The sequence below is a fragment of the Tursiops truncatus genome, chromosome 4 (assembly GCF_011762595.2).
Source record: "Tursiops truncatus isolate mTurTru1 chromosome 4, mTurTru1.mat.Y, whole genome shotgun sequence".
NCBI lineage: Eukaryota > Metazoa > Chordata > Mammalia > Artiodactyla > Delphinidae > Tursiops > Tursiops truncatus.
In genome coordinates this window covers 142,287,024-142,310,623 of record NC_047037.1, presented here as the reverse complement: position 1 = coordinate 142,310,623, position 23,600 = coordinate 142,287,024, and the positions used below count along the sequence as shown (strand labels likewise).

At 56.2% G+C, this 23,600-nt stretch overlaps 1 protein-coding gene across 1 annotated transcript; it reads left to right on the top strand.

Moving 5' to 3' along the window:
- Positions 1-9,874: 9,874 nt before the first annotated feature.
- On the top strand, positions 9,875-22,980 carry DNMT3L (DNA methyltransferase 3 like). Its single transcript, XM_033856204.2, has 8 exons — positions 9,875-10,080; positions 10,870-11,041; positions 13,277-13,364; positions 14,466-14,554; positions 16,865-16,940; positions 17,380-17,519; positions 20,546-20,631; positions 22,493-22,980. Exons 1-8 carry the CDS (start codon positions 9,875-9,877, stop codon positions 22,656-22,658), a joined length of 1,023 nt encoding a protein of 340 aa, XP_033712095.1. The 3' UTR covers positions 22,659-22,980.
- Positions 22,981-23,600: the final 620 nt, after the last annotated feature.

The window sequence follows — 23,600 nt, the reverse complement described above, 5'->3', positions numbered from 1 at the left end:
CCGCCTGTGGCCCTGAATCCCCCGTGCAGATGCTGGTCACCCACTGGCCCCACTGGGAGGCTGGCAGGCTGGGACCTGGGCCACGGTGGGCCGTGGAAATGCACACTGACACCAGTGTTCTCTGGGGACATCCCTTCCAGCAGGTCCCCCCCAGCTCCCGTCCCGCTGAGTGTGCAGGGAATGAAGCAGAAAGGTGACCTGCTCCGGGGTCAAAGGGGAGTCCCCTGCAGATTCTGTGTGAGGGTGAAGGAAGGGAAACCCCCAAAATGCCCCTCAGCGGAGACAGGTTAGCATCGAGGCCACGCCTCCAGACAATGGCCGAGCCCGGGGGAAGGCGGGGCAGCTGCGGGGCCCTGCACGGTGTTTACTGTATGCTGCAAATTGCAGTGCGGTGTGTACAGGGTGACTGATTATTGTGAGGAAAACAAGAGAAGGAAAAATAAAACCTCTCAGTCTGGAAGGAGACAAAACAGGTGTGAGCCCTGGGGCAGGTGGGAGATGGTGAGACGAGGCTTCACTAGCTCATCTGTACACTTAAATATGGTTTGAATTTAATAACACGCACAGATTAGTTTTTACATGAAAAGTAGGAAATAAAGTATAATGGAAACTATTCACAGCGCCCAGTAAAATATAAAGCTAGGAAGAGATCCGCTGCACCCACATTTTACGTTTTATGTATTTTTATTATTTATTTATTTTTTTGCTGGTATCTCTTTTTATTAAGGTATAATTAACATATACAATTTTTTAAAAAGAAGAAACAGAAAGATACACCATGCTTCTGGATTTCATTTCTTAATTGCATTTTAAAAGGCAGTTCTTCATATCTACGGAACAGAAACAGACCCACAGACATAGAGAACAGACTTGTGGTTGCCAACGGAGCTGGGGGGTGGGGGAAGGATGGAGTGGGAGTTTGGGGTCAGCAGATGCAAACGAGTGTATATAGAATGGATAAACAGCAAGGTCCTACTGTAGAGCACAGGGAACTCTATTCGGTATTCTCCAATAAACCATAATGGAAAAGAATATGAAAAAGAATATATATATGTATAACAAATCACTTTGCTGTATAGCAGAAATTAATGCAACATTGTAAATCAACTATACTTCAATACATTTTTTTTTAAAAGCCAGTTCTTCCTTAATTATTCTCTAAAGCTAATGTAATTCCAATTGAATTACTAAAGGGGGTTTAGAAGTTGAGTCTCATGTTCTTTTGGAAGATGAATGAGCAAGAGACAGGACACCTTCGAAGAGGATCAAAGCTGCCCCAGATAAAGTATTAAAAAGCCACAGTGAGAGGCTTCCCTGCTGGCGCAGTGGTTGAGAGTCCGCCTGCCGATGCGGACAACGCGGGTTCGTGCCCCGGTCCGGGAGGATCCCACATGCCGCGGAGTGGCTGCGCCCGTGAGCCATGGCCGCTGAGTCTGCGCGTCCGGAGCCTGTGCTCTGCGACGGGAGAGGCCACAACAGTGAGAGGCCCGCGTACCAAAAAAAAAAAAAAAAAAGCTACAGTGAGGAGGGCAGGGGGACTGGTGCAGAGAGACACAGATTGCTGGTGTGAAATGCAAAGCTTAGCCCGATATCCAAACACAACTGTGGATTTTTAGGTAATAAATGCCTTGCATGGAATATGTTGGAGGGGGAGTAGATGGACCCGTTGACGAATCATCTTCAGACAAACTAATCAGTGCAAAAAGGTCCTGACTAGAAGAAAGATATGTTTACAAAATGAAATAAAGTGCCAAAATAAAGATGAATGCTGGTATCATTTTGTGGTGGAGAGGAAATTTTTAAGTATGATAGGAGAAGCAAAAACCGTGACAGAAAAGACAAATGCAAGACACTTGTGTATAAAAATATTAAAAAATTAAAATCGATATAACAAGCTGAAGAAAATATTTGTGACACGTAGATGAGGATTAGGTAATATCTTTAATACAGAGAATTCTCAAATCAATAAGAAAAAGACAACCACTCAAGAGCTTAAAAAGAAAAAGAAACAGAGAAGAGAGACTTGATTTTCCTAAGTTTTATTCCACAGCCCAGCAGCAACAGGGGCTGGAATCCAGCATCATTTCACCACCTACTTTGGGACTTTTTGAGTATCAGTCTATAAATACATATAGCCTGTGCACAGATAATAAAAATGGTGTTTTCCACTGAGTGTTTATAAATGTACTATAAGGGGACTCCCTTGGCGTAAGTGGGCTTGGAGGAAGGGCAGGTTAAATCCAGTAAGCTGGTGGGTCATCGCCATGTTCTCAGGGACATCCGTGCAATGACGTCACCATGAACGGGGGTCACAGACTGCAGCCCTGCACCCAGGCTCCCCCATGGCAGCTCTGGATGGGGTGCTGTTGGGAAGGGGAGGGGCAGGGACCTGGCGCCCTGAGGCCTCTCGTCTGGCAGTTGGGAAGATGTGCAGTCGCCGTCTTAGCCAGGAGAGGGGGATGTCTGGTCACTTTTGTGGGTGGCGGAGGCCCTGGCTTTTGTGCTCAGACAGACTGGGAAGGGGTCTTGTCTTTTCCGCTCCCCTCATCACTGAACAGAGTGGCCTGTCTGAGGCTGTGCCCTGTGAGGTCGCTGGCATCCACCGGGACCACCCGGACACCTGGCTGTGAGGCCAGGCCCTTCTGAGCTGTCAGTGGCGGCTTTCTCTCTCTCTGCATATGTAAAGCGTCATTACCGGTCAAGACAGTGGCAGGCTGGGCGGAGGGTCAGACCAGAGCCTGAGGACCAGTGGGTCACCTTGTGGTCAGGCCAACACAAAGGCGAATTCCTCTTTTACTCCCACTGCACTTTGTCTCGGGGAGAAGAATGAATGTTCGCTCATCCACCCATCCATTCCCCCAAGAGCATCACAAAACACCACCACTCACCTCCCACCAGCGTGAGGTGGGTCACGTGACCTGCTTTGGTAACTGAAACGTGGGTGGGTCCCTGTGTTCCCTTCCCCTGCCCTGGCTGCACATTCCAGATAGAAAAGGGCACTGGCCATCTGTCTGCCCCACAGGGGCCGGAACCATGAGGGTCAGGACGAGGGGACAGGACACCAGCCTCTGCTGCTGCAGCCCTGGGCCCTGAGTCGTCAGTGCTGAGGCCTAACCAGCCCACCTGCCGATGTGCCCAGCCTTGGGTCGACAGCCGGCAGCTTCTCCCACCCTCCAGAAGCACAGTCATGGGCAGCCTTGGGAACAGGATGCCCTGGTCAGATCGGTCGGGGCCAGGCTGTATACCATCCTCTGCTTGGAGGTTCACAGCTTCCATCACTGAGCCTTCCATCATAAAGGCTCTGATAAGTCCCGCAGGAAATGTACCCACTTAACATTCCACTTCCCCCAACCCTATTTCAACAGAGACTCTTCCCTTCATGGAACATTTATAGACACTGCACGTGGAGTTGTATGCCTGAAGCACCAGTGTGGGAACCAGCTCCAGACACGCAGGATGACTGAGCCCAGCCGGTCTCCCCAGGGGCCTGTCTCCCTGGGAGCTTACCATGCAGTGAAAGCATGAAGGCCTGGAGTCGCAAGCCCGCTTAGTGGGGGCGCTGGGCTTTGCACCCCCCACTTCATCCCACGCCCTGGCCCACAGCCCGGGAGATGGGGGGTCTCTGCAGCGCCTCCGCCTGAATGACCTACAAGCAGCCAGGAGCCGAGGCCTGACACCTGCAGGCAAAGGAAAAGATCTGAATCCCAGTCCCTGATGGCCCTCGTGCTCCTGTGGCTTCCCTCATGCAGCTTCTGGACAGTGGTCCCATCGTCCCCCCCACCAGTGTACGCTCTCACAGAGGCACGGCTCCGCCCGCTGCCAGCCCCCCTCTGCTTCATGGGCCCCCAAATCCTCTCCAGGTGCCTGCGAGACCCCCTGCTACTCTGGGGCTGTGCAGGAATGCAGAAGTACAGCATGAGGACCGAGCAGTGTAGGAGGGGAGTGGACGGTGGTCGGTGGTCGGTGCCCCGGCACCAGGACAGGCTCCTCCTAGGCCGTACACAGCCTCGGGGGGGGGGCCGAGCCCGACAGGAGTCAGGTGCCGCTCAGGATGCCTTTGGGCCCAAAAGCCTCTGAACCGAGCTGAGATCAAGCTGTGGGTCACCCTGTCAGGCCAGCACCCAGAGGGTGACCGCCAGGCCAGGCGGGACCCAACCACAGGCCCACCGAGGCTCACGCCGGGGTGTCAGCAGGTCCTCGCTGGGCCCGCGCCAGCCCTGCAGAAGTCCAGGCCAGGGAAGGCAGGGCTGTCAGGCAGACTGGGCTGGGCTGGGAGGGACTGGGGTTCACCCAGGAAGCTTCAGAGCTGCCCCTCGCAGAGCGTGGCCACTGCTGGGTGCGGGGCCATAGGGGGAGGTGGAGCTGGAGGGTGGTCCCCATGGAGATGGAGGCCTGCTTTGTGTCCCGCCCTTTGCTCCCACGCATGTGATTTTCGGGTTTCCTGGGGTGTCCATGAGTGAGGACAGGGGTACCCTTGGCCGGCAGAGGGTCCTGACATGTCAGGGTCTGATGCTGGTGGTGGCCTCAGAGATTGAGCTGGTCACCAAGAGGCCAGCTCCTCTGAGGCCTGTTTCCCAACCACTAGGGCCCCCCCACCCCCCCAGACAGTGCTGGTGTCTGCCCAGCTGCAGCAGGGCATACGGTGACCCGAGACCCTGACAGGAAGGCACCTGCCCGGGAGTGTCCTGGCTTCCCCCCACTCCCATACTTGTCCATGTACCCTAGGTGGAACCATCCAGGAGCCTCTGCTCCACGTCACCCGGCCGGGTGATCTTGCCCCCAGGACGCCTTCCCTGCTGTTCAGGTCCAAAAACGAGAAGACAGTCCCTTCCGTGGAGCTGGAATGGGCCCCTGGAATCCCCACATTCCCCTTCCGTTACAGGAACAACATGGACAGGGCAGAGTGGGGAGCAGGGGTGTGACATGGGAGTTGGGTGGTGTGGTCAGGTGACAGAGAGGCCTGCACCCCAGTCACTCCTGGTCCTTATAATAATTTTTAATCTGGTGTCCTAGTTAAAAAACAAAGCTAAACTAAGTAAAAGGAGGAGAAGGCAATCAAGACAACGTACTCAAACATGGGGAAAATGATTTCATTGTCGTCATCAGTATTGTCTTCCCTCCACTAAAAAAAGTTTTAATAAACTCTTGTAAATAAATATTCTAAAATATTTAGAAAGATATGCTCATGGATTGAAAGAATTAATATTGTTAAAATAACCATATTAGCCAAGGCAATCTACAGATTTGATGAAACCCCTATCAAAATTCCAATGGCAGGTTTCACAGGAATAGAAAAAACAATCCAAAAATTTATGTGGAACCACAAAGACCATGAATTGCCAAAGCAATCTTGAGAAAGAAGAACAAAGCTAGAGGTGTCACACACCCTGATTTCAAACTATGTTACAGAGCTACTGTAATGAAAACAGTATGGTACTGGCACAAAAACAGACACATAGATCAATGGAACAGAATAGAAAGCACAGAAGTAAACCCACGTATATATGGAAAATTAATTTATGACAAAGGAGCCAATATACAATGGGGAAAGAACAGTCTCTTCAATTAATGGTGTTGGGGAACACTGGACAGCTACATGCCAAAGAATGAAACTGGACCACTATCTTACACCACACACAAAAATTAACTCAAAATGGATTTAAGACTTGAACATAAGACCTGAAACCACAAACTCCTAGAAGAGAACATAGGTGGGAAACTCCTTGACATCGGTCTTGGCAATGGTGTTTTGGATTTGACACCAAAAGCGAAGGCAACAAAAGCAAAAATAAACAAATGAGACTATAATCACACTAACAAATCTTCTGCACTACAAAGGAAACCATCAACAAAATGAAAATGCGATGTACTGAACGGGAGAAAATATTTGAAAATCATATATCTAATAAGGGGTTAATATTCAAAATACATAAAGAATTCATATAGCTCAATAGCAAAACAACAAACAATTTGATACAAAATCTAGGCAAGGAATCTGGATAGATGTTTTTCCAGAGAAGACATACAGATGGCCAACAGGCACATGGAAATGTGCTCAACATCGTTAATCATTAGGGAACTGCAAATCAGGACCACAGTGAGCTACCACCTCACACCTGTCAGAGGGGCTAGTATCAAAATGACAAGAAATAACAAGTGCTGGGGAGGGTGTGGAGAAAAGGGGACCCTCGTGCACAGTTGTGAGAATGTAAACTGGTGCAGCCACCACAGGAAACAGTATGGAGCTTCCTCAAAAAAGAAAAAATAGAACGACCATACGATCCAGCAATTCCATTTCTGGGTATTCATCCAAAAACAAGGAAACACTAATTTGAGAAGATATCTGCACCCCCACGTTCAGCATTATTTACAGTATTCAAGACATGGAAACACCCTAAGTGCCCATGAATGGATGAATGGATAAAGAAAATATGGTGTATGTATACAATGGAATATTACTCAGCCGTAAAAAAGAATGAAATTTTGCCATTTGTGACAACATGGATTGACCTTGAGGGCATTATGCTAAGTGAAACAAGTCAGACAGAGAAAGACAAATACCATATGATCTCACTTACATGTGGAATTAAAAAAAAAAACACCTGGGACTTCCCTAGTGGTCCAGTGGTTACAACTCTGCGCTCCCAATGCAGGGGGCCCAGGTTCGATTCCTGGTCAGGGAACTAGATCCCGCTGCAACTAAAGATCCCACATGCCACAACTAAAGATCCCACCTGCCACAACTAAAGATCCCACCTGCCACAACTAAAGATCCCACCTGCCACAACTAAAGATCCCACATGCCACAACTAAAGATCCCACATGCCACAACTAAGACCCGGTGCAGCCAAATAAATAAATAAATATTTTTAAAAAATCATAGAAACAGAGAAGGTGGTTGCCAGAGGTGAGGACTGAGGGATGGGCGAATGGGTGAAGAGGGTCAAAAGATACAAATTTCCAGTTATAAATAAATTCCCATAGATAGGGATGTAATATACCGGCATGGTGACTATAGTCAATAATACTGTGTCGTTAAAAACAGAAACTATTTTAGAATAGTTTGTATCTACAGAACATTTGTGAAGCTAGGACAGAATTCCCCCAAACCCCACCCAGTCTCCCCTATTATTAACATCTTGCATTAGTGTGATACAATTGTTACAATTAATGAACCAATGCTGATACAACATTCACTACACTGATAAGCTGTAGTCTACTAGATGCCCTTGGTTTTCCCCTAATGTCCTTTTTCTGTCCCATTTAGTCATCATGTCTCCTTACGCTCTTCTTGGCTGTGACGGTTTTTCAGATTTTCTCTGCTTTTGATGAGCATGACAGTTTTGAAGAGTCCTGGGCAGGTATTTTGTTCGCTGTTCCTCCCCTGGAATTTTCTGGTATTTTTCTCAAGGGTGGAGGCAGGGTCATGCGTGGGGAGGGAGCCCACAGAGGTGACAGGCCATCCTCATCTCAGTGCCTCCAGGGCAGTACTGTCCACTCCACTCTTGACGTCGACCTTGACCACCTGGCAGAGCTGTGTTTGTCAGGTTTCTCACTGCAAAGTGACCCCCCCGCCTCGCGCTGAGCTTTTTCCAGGAAAGTCAGGATGCCCAGCCCACACCCCAGCAGAGGTGGGGGAGTTATGCCCCCTCCAGGCCCCAGCTGAGCCCCTCCCCCGCACTGCCCCTTGGCCCCTCCCACCGCAGTAAACTCCCCCCAACCCTCACCCAGCACCTTCACCCCCACCCTTGATCTCCCTAAGCCCACTGACCTCCCTCTGCCCACACCTGCCCTCCTGCCCCTCCCTCAAGACCACAGCCCCGCCCCTAAGCCCCCCACCCCCCCACCCCACACTCAGCGCCCCATTACTGAGCCCCCCCTCACCCTCCCCCCCTCCCCAGACTCCCTAACCCCACCCAACAGGGGCGAGCCCCCCCACCCTTCCAGCCAACACCCAGTGGCACTGAGGGCTCCCCCGCCCCTCCCCACTCCCCCGCCCCCGCTCGTCACGTCACCTTCGCACCCCCTTCGCCCAGCGGGCCCAGCACCCCCGGTTCCTGCTGGTTTCTGTAAGGCCCCTTCCCAGGTTCCATGGCCCTCTCCTCCCCGGGAACCCTGAGCCTGGAAACCCTGGATGGCTCGGACCCTGACCCAGCCCCGCTGCTGGAAGGGGAGCCGTGTCCCCAGCCCTGTGAAATCAGTGAGGCCCTTTCGCCTTCTCCATAGACCCCTTGCCTTTGAGGGTCGGGTGGGAGAGACCACAGGCTGGGGTCTGGGGGACAGTGGGGCGGCAGGATCATGGGGGTGGCTGAGGGGTGCACAGCTAGGGAGGACACAGAAGGAGGGAGGGGCCGTGGTGGACCCTGGGCCCTTCGAGGCCCCCTGCCCTCCCATTTGTGGGGAGAAGCGGCCCACCTGCTGCGCCCACCGAGCCCCCTCTCGAGGTTGGCGCTCCCCACTGGTCTTCCTGCCCCTTGACCCTGGGGGTCGAGAGGGGTGAGTGTCATGGTGGGAGGTGGGTAGGGGCCGGGCTGGGTGGTCTGCTCAGTCCCCGTGCTGGGGGTCTGGGGCTCCAAGACGGAGGCTGATGGGACACTTTCTCCCTGTCTGGTGTGCGTCCTGTCTCCTAGTTTGGTGTCCCCACGGCCACTGCTGCAGTCCTGGACCGGGAAGCAGAGCACAGCACGGACATCATCCCGCGCTCCAGCGAGCAGTCATCCCCACCTTCACCCAGGCTCCGCAGAGGTGAGGGCTCATGCAGGTACTGCCTCCATCACTTGGGGTGCTGACCCCAGGCCTGGGCAGAGTCTAGGGTTCCCGGTTTCTGGAATGCTCCCACGTCACTCAGGAGCAGAAGGGCCCCACTCAAAGCCTCCCCCACCCCACCCCACCCCACCAGCTCAGATGTTTAACATGTCGCCATGAAAGGCAGAGGGGACAGTGCGGGGGGGGGTTGATCCTCTGGTTCCTGTGACGTCAGCAGTCCTTCACCAAGGACTTGTGAGGCTCATCTCTTGAGGTGTCTAAATTAGGAGACAGGCAGAGGAAGGGGCTACTTATTTTCTTTTCCAGATCTTATTGCATATGAAGTCAAGGTTAACCAGCGAGACATAGAAGGTGAGCATCGCACACCTGCCCAGGTGAAGGGACGTCAGCCAGCTGAGGAAAGACTTGCAGCCTCACTCATTGTCCGTCCGTGGAAGAGGGCAGTGTATGCCGCTGGTGCCCAGCTCGTATCCCCTCCACCTGCCCCAAGGACCCTGACACTTCATTTGAAGCGTACACTTCAGTGTCTTTTAGCGTAATCACAGATATGTGTACCCATCACTACAGTCTAATTTTAGGGCATTTTCGTCATCCGCAAAAGAAACTGGTACCCATCAACAGTCCGTCCTCATTCCTCATCCCTCTGCCTCCCCTCTTTCAACCCTAGGCAACCACAAATCTACTTTCTTCCTCTTTGGGTTTGCCCATTCTGGATCCCCTGCATTTACATATGAATTTTAGGATCATCTTAGCAATTTCTAAAAAAAAGGAAAGAAAGAAAGGAAAAGGCCAGCTGGGATTTTGAGAAGGATCTGGTTTCTCAAAACCAGATTTGGGGAAGCTCTCCATATTAACACTGTTTAGTCTTCTGATCTATGAACATGGGATGCCCTCCCATCTGTTTGATCATTAATTTCTTTGAGGACTAGTTTGTGGTTTTCAGTGTACAGGTCTTGCCTTTTTTTTGTTATTGTTAAACTCGTTCCTGAGTCTGTTGCTGTGCCTGACGGCATTGTGACACGTTGCCCTGTGGGTTTTCGCCTCAGACATGTGTATCTGCTGCGGAAGTTTCCGGGTGCACACGCAGCACCCTCTGTGTGAGGGAGGGATGTGCACTCCGTGCAAGGTAAGCAGGGAGCCATGGGGCGGCTTTGTGGAGGCCTTGGAACAGAGGAGGCAGCCTGGCTTTGCCCTCGCCAAGGACAAGTTCCTGGAGTGCCTCTTCTTGTACGACGAGGACGGGTACCTGTCCTACTGCTCCATTTGCTGTGCGGGAGAGACGCTGCTCATCTGCGAGAGCCCCGACTGCACGCGGTGAGGCCAGGGGCCCGGGGGGTCCGGGCAAGGGCTGAAGGACCACTGCCCACAAGCCTGGGAAACTCCCATTCTTCTCAGCTCCGCATCCCAGAGTCCAAAGGGGTTCACCTCCCAAAAGTATGACTTTCTCCAAAGCTTTCCATTTCCAGCTCAAACGTTTCATTTGGTGAATAGCCGTGACCTAGGGGAAGGGTGTGTCGGAAGATCTGTGCTTGTGATTTTTCTTTCTGTTTTTATCGCCAAGACATAGCTGCTCCCTCCGTGGTTAAGTAGGGCAGCGACAGGAAACCCACGCAGCTGGTGTCAGGCGAGGCGTAGTCATTCCCTGCTTCCTAACAGCCCGAGCGTTACCCGTGGTCCCCTCCCCTCAGTCGTTCCGGGCGTCCCGGTATTTACTGCTGCGTCGCCCCAAGTCTGCAGCCCCGCCCCGCCCCTGCAGTGGGCGCTCCTGCAGAGATCTTGCCTGGTTTCTCAGGATCTGGAGTTTGGAGGAGGGAGCCAGCTGGCTTAGGGGAGTCTGTGAAGTCTGTCACTACCCACAGACCCCCTGCTGTCCTCTGCAGATGGCTGGGTTCCCGGCGCTCTGGGTCCCCAAGAGGGACCCGTCCCCCTTCCCCGGGCTGCAGCCCCTGCCAGCTCCATCGTCTCCCCTGAGCCCGCGTGTGGCCTCCACCCCTCACTCCGGAGCAAGGAGCAGGCTCGCCTCTGCCTGCGGGACCACCGGGGTTTCACCTGGCGGCCAAGGCAGTGGCAGGCCTGTCGCTGTGGTTCTCTGTTTGACTCCAGGTGCTACTGTTTCGAGTGCATCGACAGCCTGGTGGGCCCTGGGACCTCGGGGAAAGTGCAGGCCATGAGCAACTGGGTCTGCTTCCTGTGCCTGCCCTTCCCCCGCAGCGGGCTGCTGCAGAGGAGGAAGAAGTGGCGGGGGTGGCTGAAGGCCTTCTGCGACCGGGAGGCGGTGAGGACACAGCGGGAGCGGGAGCGGGTGCTCGGACTTGGCTCCTTTCCTCTGGTGATGGGCTGCAAAACGCCCGTCCGCTCCCTCTTACACAACGATGTTAAGGGCTTTTAAGCAAATGCGCTTTTCTCATCCCCTCTTTGTCTGCTAGATGCTCTGTCTTCTACAAGTCACTTTATTTTTTTAAACTTTTTTCTTTTTTTTAAATTAGTTAATTGATTTTTGGCTGCGTTGGGTCTTCGTTGCGGTGCGTGGGCTTCTCATTGCGGTGGCTTCTCTTGTTGCGGAGCACAGGCTCTAGGCGCATGGGCTTCAGTAGTTGTGGCACATGGGGTTCAGTAGTTGTGGCTCGCGGGCTCTAGAGCGCAGGCTCAGCAGTTGTGGCGCACGGGCTTATTTGCTCCGCAGCACGTGGGATCTTCCCAGACCGGGGCTCGAACCCGTGCTCCCTGCATTGGCGGGCAGGTTCCTAACCACTGCGCCACCGGGGAAGCCCCTACAAATCACTTTCGCATGGCAGTTTTGTTTCTTCCAAGCCGGGGGATGAGGCATTTGTGGACGTAGGAGAGCGGCCCAGCAGAGGTGTGCCTCTAGGTCTAGCAAGTGGGAGCAAACGCCCGGGCAGGCTCTCCTGGTCCAGCCCGGACAGCTGGCACAGACGTGGGTCCTCTCCAGGATCCAGGTCGGGATCCGGGAGCTAGGCAGGAGTTTGGGCTCATCATGGTGGGTTGAGCTCTGTCCCCCAAAGACACATCCACGTCCTAACCCCTGTTACCTGTGAACATGGCCTATTTTGGAAATGGGGTCTCTGCAGACGTAATTTAGTTAAGAATCTTAAGGTAAGGTCATCCTGGATGAGGGTGACATGAAATGCAATGATTGGTGTCATCTAACAGGAAGGAAGGGGACAGAGACGCACAGAGGGAGGGTGGCCACGTGATGGGGAGGGCTGGGTGCTCACCGTGGCGGCCTGGGGTCTCGGGCTCTCTCCCCTGTGGCGCATGGCCAGGCTGGTTCTGGGGAGTCGCCACACACGGCATTGCTGGGCCACCACGGGGGCACATGGTAGCCCCACCACCCAGCGCTCCCTGAAACCAGATGGGAGCAGGTGCCTTTATGGTGCTTTTCGGAGCAAGGTGGCTGCACTCCCCGTAGAGCCTTCTCGCGGTCCGGTGAGCGGCAGAAACGCTCCCTCTCGGTGCCGGAAGGCCCCGTGCTGGCAGACTGCAGGACGAGTTTCTCACTGAAGGGAGAAGGGGTTGATGCCCACAGCTGGTATTACTGCCGCTAGAGCCGGAGCACAGCGGGAAGGAGGCACTGCTCCTGCGGCTGCCGCGGGGGACCAGGACGCGTGTCCGCAGGTGTCCCTCCGCCCCGCCCTTCTCACCTCCCCACGCCTCCTCCTCCGGGCAGCCTGCCCTCCCTTACACTCGCCCGCCGCTTCACTCGCTGCCTGCGTTGGGTGCCCACCTGCTCCAGCCCTGGGCAGACCCTTCCCCCTGGGGCTCAGGGTCCCCTGGGACCCCCCTCCCCCGCCCCCAGGCAGTGCCCCTGCCTAGGCCTGGAATCCCATCCACAGTTCGTGGGAGGCCAGGCACTCCCAAGTGCAACCTCCTGGGGGTCAGGTGGCGCTGGGGTGCTTGTTTCATGAATAGATCCATCGGGTCTCTGCTGCCGGGTGCCCTGCGGGGTGGGTGGGTGTTACCCTAGGCCTTCCTGGCTCCTTCATGGCAGGACTCAGGGGCTGGTTCAGGCCTGGCCTGGGAGATGCCTGACACTGGTAGCCTTCAGGGGTGCTGTGTGGCTTGAGGCCCACGTTCAGAGCCCACAGAGGGGACGGAGAGGGGTTGGGTGAATCCCATGGCCATGGGTATTCAGAATCCCCCAGGTCTGAGACTCTTCCCAAGAAATACAAGGGAAGTGGTTTCTCTCGGGATAGAATTATCTTCCTTCACAGTCAGGAAAATGCCCTCGCACCTGCCTTTCCTTTGCTAGAGATGGCCCAGGCTGGGGGCTTGGTGTAGAGGACAGAAGCCCTCGTCCTGGGCGATGGGTGGGGTCTCACGGAGGCCTGGGGGTCAGTGCAGTCAGGGTGGGGCCAGCCGCCTCGGCCGGTGTGTCCTCATTCATCAGGGGAAAAGCCTCTGCAGAGCCAGAAAGAATTTTTCTTGTCCCTCATGGGCTGTACGACCAAGCAGTCATCAGAACATCCTTGTTTTTAAAAAAAATAAAGAGGAGAGTCCCCTTGAGATGTACAAAACTGTGCCCGTGTGGAAGAGAGAGCCCATCCGGGTGCTGTCCCTTTTTGGGGACATCAAGAAAGGTGGGTGCAGTGATGTCTGAGGACTGACAATGGAAGATGGGTCTGCCTGGAGCGAGACCCACGGGGGACCGGGGGAGTGGGCGGTGGGTGGGGTCGAAATGTCCCCTATGATGCACTTGCTACATGTTTGAGGCTGGGGACCTGAGGGTCATTTTCAGGAGGGGAGGGTTGAGGAGCACCTGGGGCTCCTTCCTTCAGCAGGGACGCCTTGGAAAGAAAGTTCACGTAGCAAGAGGGTGGGTGTGAAACGCCGTAGTGGGGGCCATGGGGCCCAGGCTCTCTGCCTAGACAGCCCTGCCCACGGCCACCAAACCTCAGACACCTCCACACACCTGGCCGCCGTATAGGGCCGCCCCACCCCTCGCAGGGCTCCCTGCACCCTCCCTCTCTACCCGAATCTCCCAGGTTGCGCAGACTGGTCACGTGCTGCATTCCAGCCTTCCTGGGTGTCCTGCCCCTCTGTACCCTGAGCAGACCCCACCTGCTGGTGCCTTTGGAAATCCTATGGGTTCTCCTGGGCCCGGCAGCTGTAAGAAGAATCCGTGAAAATACTCCTTGTCTCTGGCCAAATGGAATGGGGGGGGGCGTCCACCCCACTTCTGGCGCTACGCCCCGTGTCTTGTGTAGTGCGGTCACAGCGGCCTCATGCACACCCGTGTCAGAGACCTGGGGGCTGAGACGCACAGAGTGGGCACGGCTTTCCCCTGAAGGAAGCCCGTGGCCGCCCAGCCTTCAAGTCCCTGCCCGGACGATGCATCCTTAGTTCAATTTGTTAAGATTCTTTCTGGGCTAGTTGTCCCATGCCCAGGCTGCAGACTCCCCCTGCAACCCAGCCGTGTCACACGGCCTGAGCAGGTGACATCAGCGTGGACGGCCACCACCCAGTGGATTCCTAACCCAGAGAGTGGCGCTGCAGCCAGGAGGGCCTGGCTGTGCAACAAATTGCTTGACTTTCTGTAATCAGTTCTCAGTGCAGTTTGCTGGCTCCCCCCTGTCATGCGGTGGAAAAGATAAAGTCTGCTTGCTAACGGCAGCCCTTTAGTTCCACATGGGGTCAAAAACCAGCGTCGGCCCTGTGTGTCCCCTTTGCTCCCCACCCAGAGCTGATGAGTTTGGGCTTTTTGGAACATGGTTCCGAGCCGGGGAAACTGAAGCATTTGGATGATGTCACCAACGTAGTGAGGAGGGACGTAAGTACTGCTGTGCTCCTCCAGGCACCAAGGGGTGAGAGCAGACGGGGGGGAGGGGGTGCGTCGGGGGAGGGGGTGCGACGGGGTGGGGGAGGTGCAGCCCGGATGCTCTGTCCCCAGCAGGGCCCACCTGGGGGGGTGTTGGCCCCCCACGGCGGGAGAGCTGAGAAAGGCATGTCCGTAGCCCCCCGCTGCCCACCGCCCAGAGGAGAACCGTTGGCCAAAGTGGAACCCAAGGGGCCTATCCCACCACCTGTGACGGTGCCGCCTAGGGAGGGGATCCCCCCCTCCTAAAATAAAGTGCTGAGTCTTGAACACAACCACCACGGATTGTTTGAAAACACTCTCCGAGCGCTGTCATGAAACGTCTGGCTCCCTCGAAGGCTATTTCCCGCTGTCCTGGACGGCGGCCTTGGAGGAAGGGCCTAAAAATGACTCAGCAGCTGGGCCGCGAGCCGCCGCGGATGGGAAAGGGGTGGGACGCCACCTCTGTGGCCTCAGGGAAGGAAGATCTGGTCCGTCACCCGCTCGCCCACACAGCCTCTCACAGGAGAATTAAAGCCCGTCATCCCCAGAGCCCGACAACCACGGGCACGGGGTCAGAGGGGCCGGAACACTGGCCACAGAAGGTGGCAACAAGGAAGCAGCCAATGTGGGGGGACCCAGTTCACCCCCCGGGTGCCGGCAGGGCCTCTCAGCTCTGCTCCCCGTCTGGCCGGGGGGCCGTGTCCCAGGGGCCAGCCCTCCTCCCTGGCTGAGACAGGAGACGCCCCCCTCCTCCGTCCCCCTGGGGTCTGCCCTGCCCCGAAGCCCAGGACAGCTCTCTTCTTGCCCCTCCGGCCCCTTCGGACGTCCCACCAGGAAGCATTTCTGGAGCCTGTGCCCACCCACACACTCGTCCCAGGCCCCCCAGGGCGGGGTCCTCCCTGCCAGGGCAGGACGGTCAAGGCGGGACTGGAGAGTGACACGAGCCCTCCCCATGCAGCAGAGCTGCGGGAACAGATCCGACGTGGGGGGCTCTCGCTGGCGCGGCCAAGGGTCTAGACACCCCCTCCCGCAATGAGCTTTCGCGTCTCAGGGGTGACAGTGGCTCACGTGTGCCGTCATCACCCGGTTCCCCGACGACCAGTCCTGGCTTCACTCCTTTTTCACGAGGCCTGTAACATGGGCTTTCCCACCGTGCAGCCCACCCTAGAGGTGGGGGCGTCCGGCTTCCACGTCTGCACAGCCACACCTGGCCGCGGGTTTCGGGGGATTTCAAGTGCACACTGGCGGGTTCTCGGGGACAGCGGGGTGTTCCCTCTAAGACCTTGCTTCCTTCACAACCTTTCCTGGGGTGATTTCAGCAGCCACCTTCGTGTAGAGTGTTGGGATGCGGGTCCCAGGCCCCCAGCCCACGCTCACCTCCTCTAGCCCCCTTGCCCCTTCCCTGTCCAGACCCCCTGCTGTACTTGCGCTGGTCAGCAGGCTTCACTGGAGCTGAAGCCACCAGGAGCGCGCCTGGGTCAGGGTCAGAGCTGACTGCGACAAGGCACGTGAGGCCGGGGGCACGTGAGGCCGGGGGCGCGTGAGGCCGGGGGCACGAGAGGTCGGGGGCACGAGAGGCCGGGGGCACGTGAGGCCGGGGGCGCGTGAGGCCGGGGGCGCGTGAGGCCGGAGGCTAACGTCGGGTGTCGGCTTCTGTTAAGTGACTTGGGGAGGGTCCAGGGAAGCCACGTCTGCTCTGGACGGGCTGCTGTCAGAAAGCCAGGGATCCAGTATTTGGGTCTTTCAATTGTTTTTCAAGAAGAGTGACACGGGCTAGAGTCTCTAACTGGGTCCCTCCGTCACCTGGGCCCCTGATGGGGGAAGGGAATCCTCCGCGTCTCAGCTCAGGGGGGATTGTAGGGGCCTGGACGGGGCTGGGGGGCGGGGGAGGTGCAGCAGGGGCGCTCGCGCTCGCCAGGGAAGGCTACCTGCTGCCCAGTGACCCATCAGGGCTTCCACCTGTATTTCCCAGCAACACACAGAATCCGCATGAATCCTTGGGGGCCCCGTGTCACTCTCCCTGGAGGGTCTGTAAGGGCCACGCCCGGCACAGAGGAATCACCGCGCTCGGGTTCCCAGGGCTGTGCTGAGGGCCGGCCTCCCTGAGACGATAGAGAAAGCAGGGCTCCCTGCACCCCCGGAACCAAGGGGCGGGTCTGCCCCGGTGGGTTTCACCGCCCCCCGACCCCTTCCATGAGGGTCAGCCTGAACCACACGGTCAGAGAGGAAAGGTGCCCGGCCCCGGGGGAGCTCTCTGCCCTCCTGAGCCGCGCTCTCCTGCAGGTGGAAGCATGGGGCCCCTTCGACCTCGCCTACGGCTCTACGCCCCCGCGGGGCCACGCCTGCAGCCAGCCCCCAGGTAAGAGGCCTGGCCATCTGCTCAGACTCCAGAGCCTCTTGTCCGCCACGCCCTCCTACGCACCCCAGCCCTCCTCAGGGAGGGCAGGAATTGCAAACCGTCTGCATTCTTAAACAGTCAGCTTTACTGGGGTATCAGAGACATAGGTCAATTGTCCGTATTCAGTGAGTACAGCGTGGTGGGTTTTGAAGTGAGTGCCCTGTGAGCCATCACCGCAGCCAGGACAGCGAGTGGGTCCGTCACCCCAGGGCGGCCTGGCGCCCTTCCCACCCTGTCCGCAGGGCTGTGTGTCCCTGTGGGGTGTCGCCCAGCCTCCCGCACCTGTGCCCTGGAGGCTGCAGCTGCCGGAGCAGGCGGCCCCGCCCCACCAGAGCCCCGCCCTTGCGTCCCGGGTCCCTCCAGGCAGAGCCCAGACCCACCCGATTGCTCCCCACCCCAGCGTGGTACCTGTTCCAGTTCCACCGCATCCTGCGGTACGCGAGGCCGCGGCCAGGCAGCCCCCAGCCCTTCTTCTGGATGTTCGTGGACAACCTGGTGCTGACCCAGGACGACCGCGTCGTGGCCACTCGCTTTCTGGAGGTGGGTGCAGGCCGCGGCCTCCCCGAGGGACACCTGGGGCTCCTGGGGGGGCACCGCTTAGGTCCCGGTCCCGAGGCCTGGGTTTTCAGAGTTCACAGGGCCCACGAGGGCCGTCTCACCACCGAGGTCCCAACAGCGCCTTTGCACCGCCCTGGATTTAGGATCCCGCCACCTCGGGTCACGTCCTTCTCCTCCCCGCCACCCCACCTGGGCGCACGCACACTCACACGTGCACACGCATCGCACTCGCACACCGCAATGCTCAGTGCACCGGTCAGTGTCACACACACACTCACACCCATCCTGGGGCACCGACAGCCTGGCTGTTTCTGTCCTCAGGCCCAAGTCCTGACCATTAGAGCCGTCACTTTTGGACTCAGTGACCGGTTTGTCCAGGGCTGACCTGGCCCGGCCCTCCCAGCAGACCCACACACAGGGCAGCCCCAGGCCAGGCCCGGGGTCCCCGCAGTGAAAGTCTCCTGGCTTCCCCACCCCTGCTGTCCCCACTGCACTTGTCTTCGGTCCTTGGCCACCTCCAGGACATCTTCACAAACCTACACGTCTGCCCGCCCCGCTGCCCTGCGTCGGGCTTTTTTCACTTAACCGTGACCTTGGAAATCGTTCTGTTGGAAAAGTACCTTTCTCACTCTTTGTTTTGACGTACGTGTTTTGTTTTCTGCAGTTTTATTTTGTATGGATGTGAAAAATGCCTTTAACCCGTTCCCGGGAACAGAGAGTTGGGCTGTTTCCAATCTCTTGCTCTTACAAACAATGCTATGAGGAGGGGACATGAGTGGGGACATCTGCGGGGTGGATTCCGGAAGTGAGACCGCGGGGTCCATGTGCCGTTTTCAGGGATGCTGCCACTGCCCCGGGAGGGTGTCCGCGCAGACCCCCACCCCCCTGGTGGCCAAGCTGCCGCTCCCCTCACCTGCCCACGGGGTGTCCCCAGCTCTCTGCGTTCCCTCGCCTTGGCTCCCAAATGTCCTGTCTTCTTCCCTCCTATGCAGTTGGGATTTTCCATTTTGTATCTCACTGGTTTTGTATCTTTCTTACTGGTTGGATTCAAGAAACTATTGATCTCGTCTCTACATTAATTTAGCTTCTGCTGCCTTCTTGGATGACTTCGTGGATGAAAGTGGTTTATAGTTGGTTCACTTAGACTCTCTGGGTATCTGAGCAGATTATCTGCAGGTCATGATAGTTTTTTCTTTCTAATTTTGTACCTAAGACACGTCTCTCTTGTCTCACATTGAACCACAGTAGTGATGGGACATGCCTGCCTGGGTCCTGAGTTGCACGTACATGTGTCCAGTGTTTCTCTACTAAGCTGATGCTGGCTTTGAGGTTGATACATTTCACTATGTTAAGGAAATTTCCAGAAGTTTCCCTTGATTTCCATTTTTTGAGCCATTCTATCAAGAATAAGTGTTGGATTCTGTCAAATGTTCTTTTTTACGTCTATGGAGAGAATTAAGTTCCTTCTTTAGATCTATTAATAGGATATAATATACTAATAGATTTCATAATAGTGATCTGTCTTTGCATTCCTGGAAAATACCCACTTGGTCGTGGGGTGTGGCTGTTCTGACAGATTGCTGAAATCCAGTGAACTGCATTTCCCGTAGGATTTGTTGCTTTGAGACAAAGCAGACGAGACAGGTGGGTGTGTGAGGCTGTCTTGTTTTGTGCTATTTTTATTGGGTTGGGATGTCAGTGTTAAGTTTGCTTCATAAAAGTATTTTCAAATTCGACAGACTTTTCCTGTGCAATTGCCGGGACTGGTTGTTGTTGCCATTGTTTTAAAATGGGAGCAACTCTTCTGTGGGAACTCATCTGTTAAGATTTTCAATCTTTCCTGAGATCAATTTGGTAAGTTATGTTTTCCCGGAGTGTCACCCATTTAATTAAAGTTTAAACATCACTTTCATAGGGTCGAGCAAAGTGGCCTCCCGATTCTCCTACTTTCTTCCGCATCCGTGGTTATTCCTCCTTTTTGGGAAGCCCGGAATTTTTAAATACTGACATGTCACCCCATATCAGCGGTCACGAGGCTTGCAAGGTGACCTGTTTACTGAAAATCTATGACTAGTAACCGCGAGTCCAGACCAAAAGCACAGGCTCCCAACCTGGGCGCCAGCCGTCCGCAGACTCGGAGGACAGCAAGGATGCTGACTCTTGGTCGTTTTGTGAGCACATTGGGTAGATCGGAATTGGTCCCAGATCAGAAGTAGGCAAAAAAGAGACCTTCCCACGTGTCCTGTCACTGCCCCCATCTTGCTGTGGAACCACATGCCTGCCGATGGCAGGCAGTAGCTAGACGTGTCCAATGCAGGACCGTCTCTTTCTGCCCTGCGCCCGATGGTACATCCACGTGTGAGCTCTCCTCCCGGCCAGGTGTCTGGACACGGGAGGAGACTGATGTGTCCAGGGATGGTCAGACTTGGGAACGGTCCACGTGGGCCTTTCTGCACGCCCCACCACTCCAAGTCCGGAGAGGTAAAGTTCAGGCCACCTGGTTGGGTGTCGGGGACCGGATGACCTCCCTCCTGCCACGACTCCCCCCCAGCCCCTCCTTCCCTGACCTTCCGGTGCTTTCTACGGAGACTGCGGCCCCAGGATCCGGCCACGCCCTTGGCTCCTGTGGGCATCGTGAAGCATCGGCCCTTGAGGAAACACTGCTGTCTGCCCGCAGAGCCTCTTATCTGCCTGACATGACATATCTCGTGGCTCAAAGAGCAAGGACTTCTTTGACCTTCACGGGAATCCACCTCTGCCATGCAGCAGGCGGGGAGTCCCTGGGCCAGGTGACCTGTGGGAGTGAAAATAACCTACCAGTTAAAAGGTCTAAAATAATATCTCGGCTTTTTTCCTTATAAGGTGATTTATAAGGAAAAAGATGTGACATGTAAGCAATGTCGACTGGGAGACATAATCGGTCTGGGAGGCCCGGGACACTGTTCTGGGCTCAGGTGTCGTGCCCACTGTGGGTCTCCCAGTTCATAGTTGGCGTTTTTACCCCTCAGACTGAGCCGGTGACCATCCAGGACGTCCGTGGCTGTACCATCCGGAACGCCGTGAACGTGTGGAGCAATGTCCCCGCCGTGAAGAGGTATTTCCTGTGCATTTGTGTCCCTGGAAACTCGGAGGGACACAGGCTGCTTCGGGTTCACCAGGGAAACAAGTCTGAGAGTGCAAGAGAGCAGAGGGTTTTCTACACAGAGCCGTGCCCAGGGCAGCCTCTGTGCCCAGGTCAGGGGCCGCCCCACAAGTTCTGGACAAGCTCAAGGTCAGCGGTGCCCCCTTTCCACTTCGGGGACCTTCTCCCCGCTTCTGCACTGGTGCCTCTGAGCGTCTCACCTCCGGACGAACCCCCGGACGGGAGCCACGCGGCACATGTGTCCTGGTCCTGGTCCCCACTCCCCAGGCTCCAGGCACGTGCCTCACCCTGCACAGCCCCACGCTCACAAGCACACACCTGCTGTCTCACAGGCTCGCACTCGTCACACACAGAGCACACACTCACACAAGCTCCCATCCTCACGGGCGCCCCACTGTGTGCGTTTGGGCCACACTGAGCTTCTTTCAGCCCCTCAAACAGGCCTGCCTTGGGCTTGCACACACACACAGACACGCACACACACACGTGCACACACACGCATTCATGCACACACAGACGGGCACACACACGCACACACGGCCTTCGGTGCTCCTGGAACATTCTCAGGACTGGCGATTCTCACGCACGTCCCCTCGCCGGCCCTGCAAACCCACAGCCCTGGTCCGGCCACCCCGCCGCTTCAGGCAGCCTTTCTGCTGCCAGGACCCTGCCCTCCTCCACTGTCCCCGCCACACACAGCCCCCCGAGCCCTGAGGAGAAGGTCGTCTCCTCCCCCAAGCCCCGTGCATCTGGCCTTCGTCCTTGTGTTGGACCAACGTTGCCTGCACCTTCCAGGACAGTAAGTCATGGGTGCTCCCCCGGCAGTGCCTGGAAACTTCTTTTCACCACCTCCCAGTGCCAGGTTTCGCCCCGCTCACGCTGTGGCGCCCACCAGGCCCCCAGCCAGGACTGTGGCGGGGACGTGGGGAGCCAGGTGGAGCAGGTTCCGAAACATTATCTCTTCGGAAGACCTGAGGGTCACCCCACCTCCTCCACGGCGTCTCCCCACTTCTCTCCCCTGGAGGTGGTGACGGGGCCTGGGCCCCAGGAACGCGGGAGGTGCTTCCCTTCAGGTTCTCACTGTCTCAGTCGTGAGGGAGACCCCCTCACTGGAAGTAGGGACCGTTTTGCTGGGATGATGGGCAGCTGCCTTCAGACAGCACCGGCCTCCCTTGGACAGTGGAGCTGCCCCAAGGAGGTGGGCAGGGAGAGCACCAAGAGGGCCACGGTGTGTTTCTGGCACCTTGTCCGTGGCCTTCACCCCCGACAAAAACTGAGCCGAGAAATGTCCCCCGAGTCCAGCGAGGTGCCAGGCGCCACGTCCGCGAGACTTGAGTCCCCAGGGTTGCATCACGTGACGAGCGGGGTCCCTGCTGCATGGCCCTCCGGCACAGGCAGCCCGGGGCCCACAGGCAGCCGTGCTCAGCTCGGGTGCAGCAGAACCCTTGGAAGGGCCAGGGAACACCGCTTGGCCAGCCTTGCCCACGAGTCCCGCCCTCCCTTCTTTGTGGGTCTGCTCCGCGGTGGCCTCTCCACCCTGAAAGTGAGACCTGCTGAGCTGGGCCAGTGGGCTGCCCTTGGGGACCCTCTGTGCACCCGTCTCGGGTGACAGGCCCCTCACCAGGAGGGGTGTGGGAGCCATCGTCCCCTACTGCCCACGACATGCTTGTCATCCCACCACGTGGTGAAAACCTCACAGAAGGCAGGTGGGGTCTTTCTCTCAGAGACCTCGGGTAACCTAGCGAGACGGGCACCCCCCAGCTTTCTCCCAGGAGCCCTTGGGTGGGTACCAAGCCCCCGCTCTCCTTCACAGCAGGCATTCAGCTCTGGATCCCCAGGAGGAATTATCCCTGCTGGCTCGGGACAGGCAGAGAGCAAAGCCCCCCACCCAGGGCCCAGCCACGCTGGTGAAGAACTGTTTTCTCCCCCTGAGAGAATATTTCAAGTATTTTTCAACAGAACTCACTTCCTCTTTATAAATGAGTCATTATACCGTGAAAAAAAAAAAAAAAAGAGAGAGACTTTTCCTAGAACAAAGACAACTTTCCTTACATTGTTTCTTTTTTCCTTTTCAAATTATTATTTTATTTGCTTAACTTTGGATTTCCCGAGATTGCCACAGGCCCATCATCCCTTTGGGTCTGGAGAGACAGGGCCCCGCTCCCACCATGACCTTTGGTGGGAGGGGGCGAAGCCTCGGGTCTAACGGTGGACGAGACCCTGACATGACCGTGCACGTTGGGCTGCTGGAAATGTTGCTTTGTGCCAGTTGGGAAGTTAAAATATATTTATTATGATCGTTGTGGGTCATTCTTTGGTGTTTTTGTGTATCAGCACCGCCTTTGTTTTATCCTGTAGGACACAGGAAAGTATGTAGAAAGACGAGCAGGACACAGGGTTATAGCCGCGCGCTGCACCTGTGCTATTTGTACCCGTAGCCGATGCCGTCACGGCTGCCACGCACCTTGATGGTTAAAATCACCCACCCTGATTAGAGCCACAGGAAACATCCCAAACTTTGCAAAGTGTAGATACCCACTCGGTCAGCCAAGTAGGACAGGCTGAACAGAGGGCATGGAGGCCAAGGCCAGGTCCACTCGTGAAGCAACCTTTGGTCCTCCTTAACCCAGACGGCCTTGCTTGCAGAAGGCGGGGTCCCAGTTTGCCCCGGGCTCTGGTGAGGACAGGACCATTGGAGCATTGACAGAGCCGGCTTCAAATCACATGTGATGAATCCCAAAGGGGCCTTTCCAGGTTAACCAGAAAACTCCCCAAAGGGACCCAGACTCAGACAGGCACATAGATTCTGCTTGTCCTGGGCGTTACACTGTGACCTGGGGAAGCTTGGGACCACTGCTAGTGCCGACAGTGGTTTGTGGAAGAAAGGTGGGGCTACAATTGGACTTTCTGAAGGGTGTTTT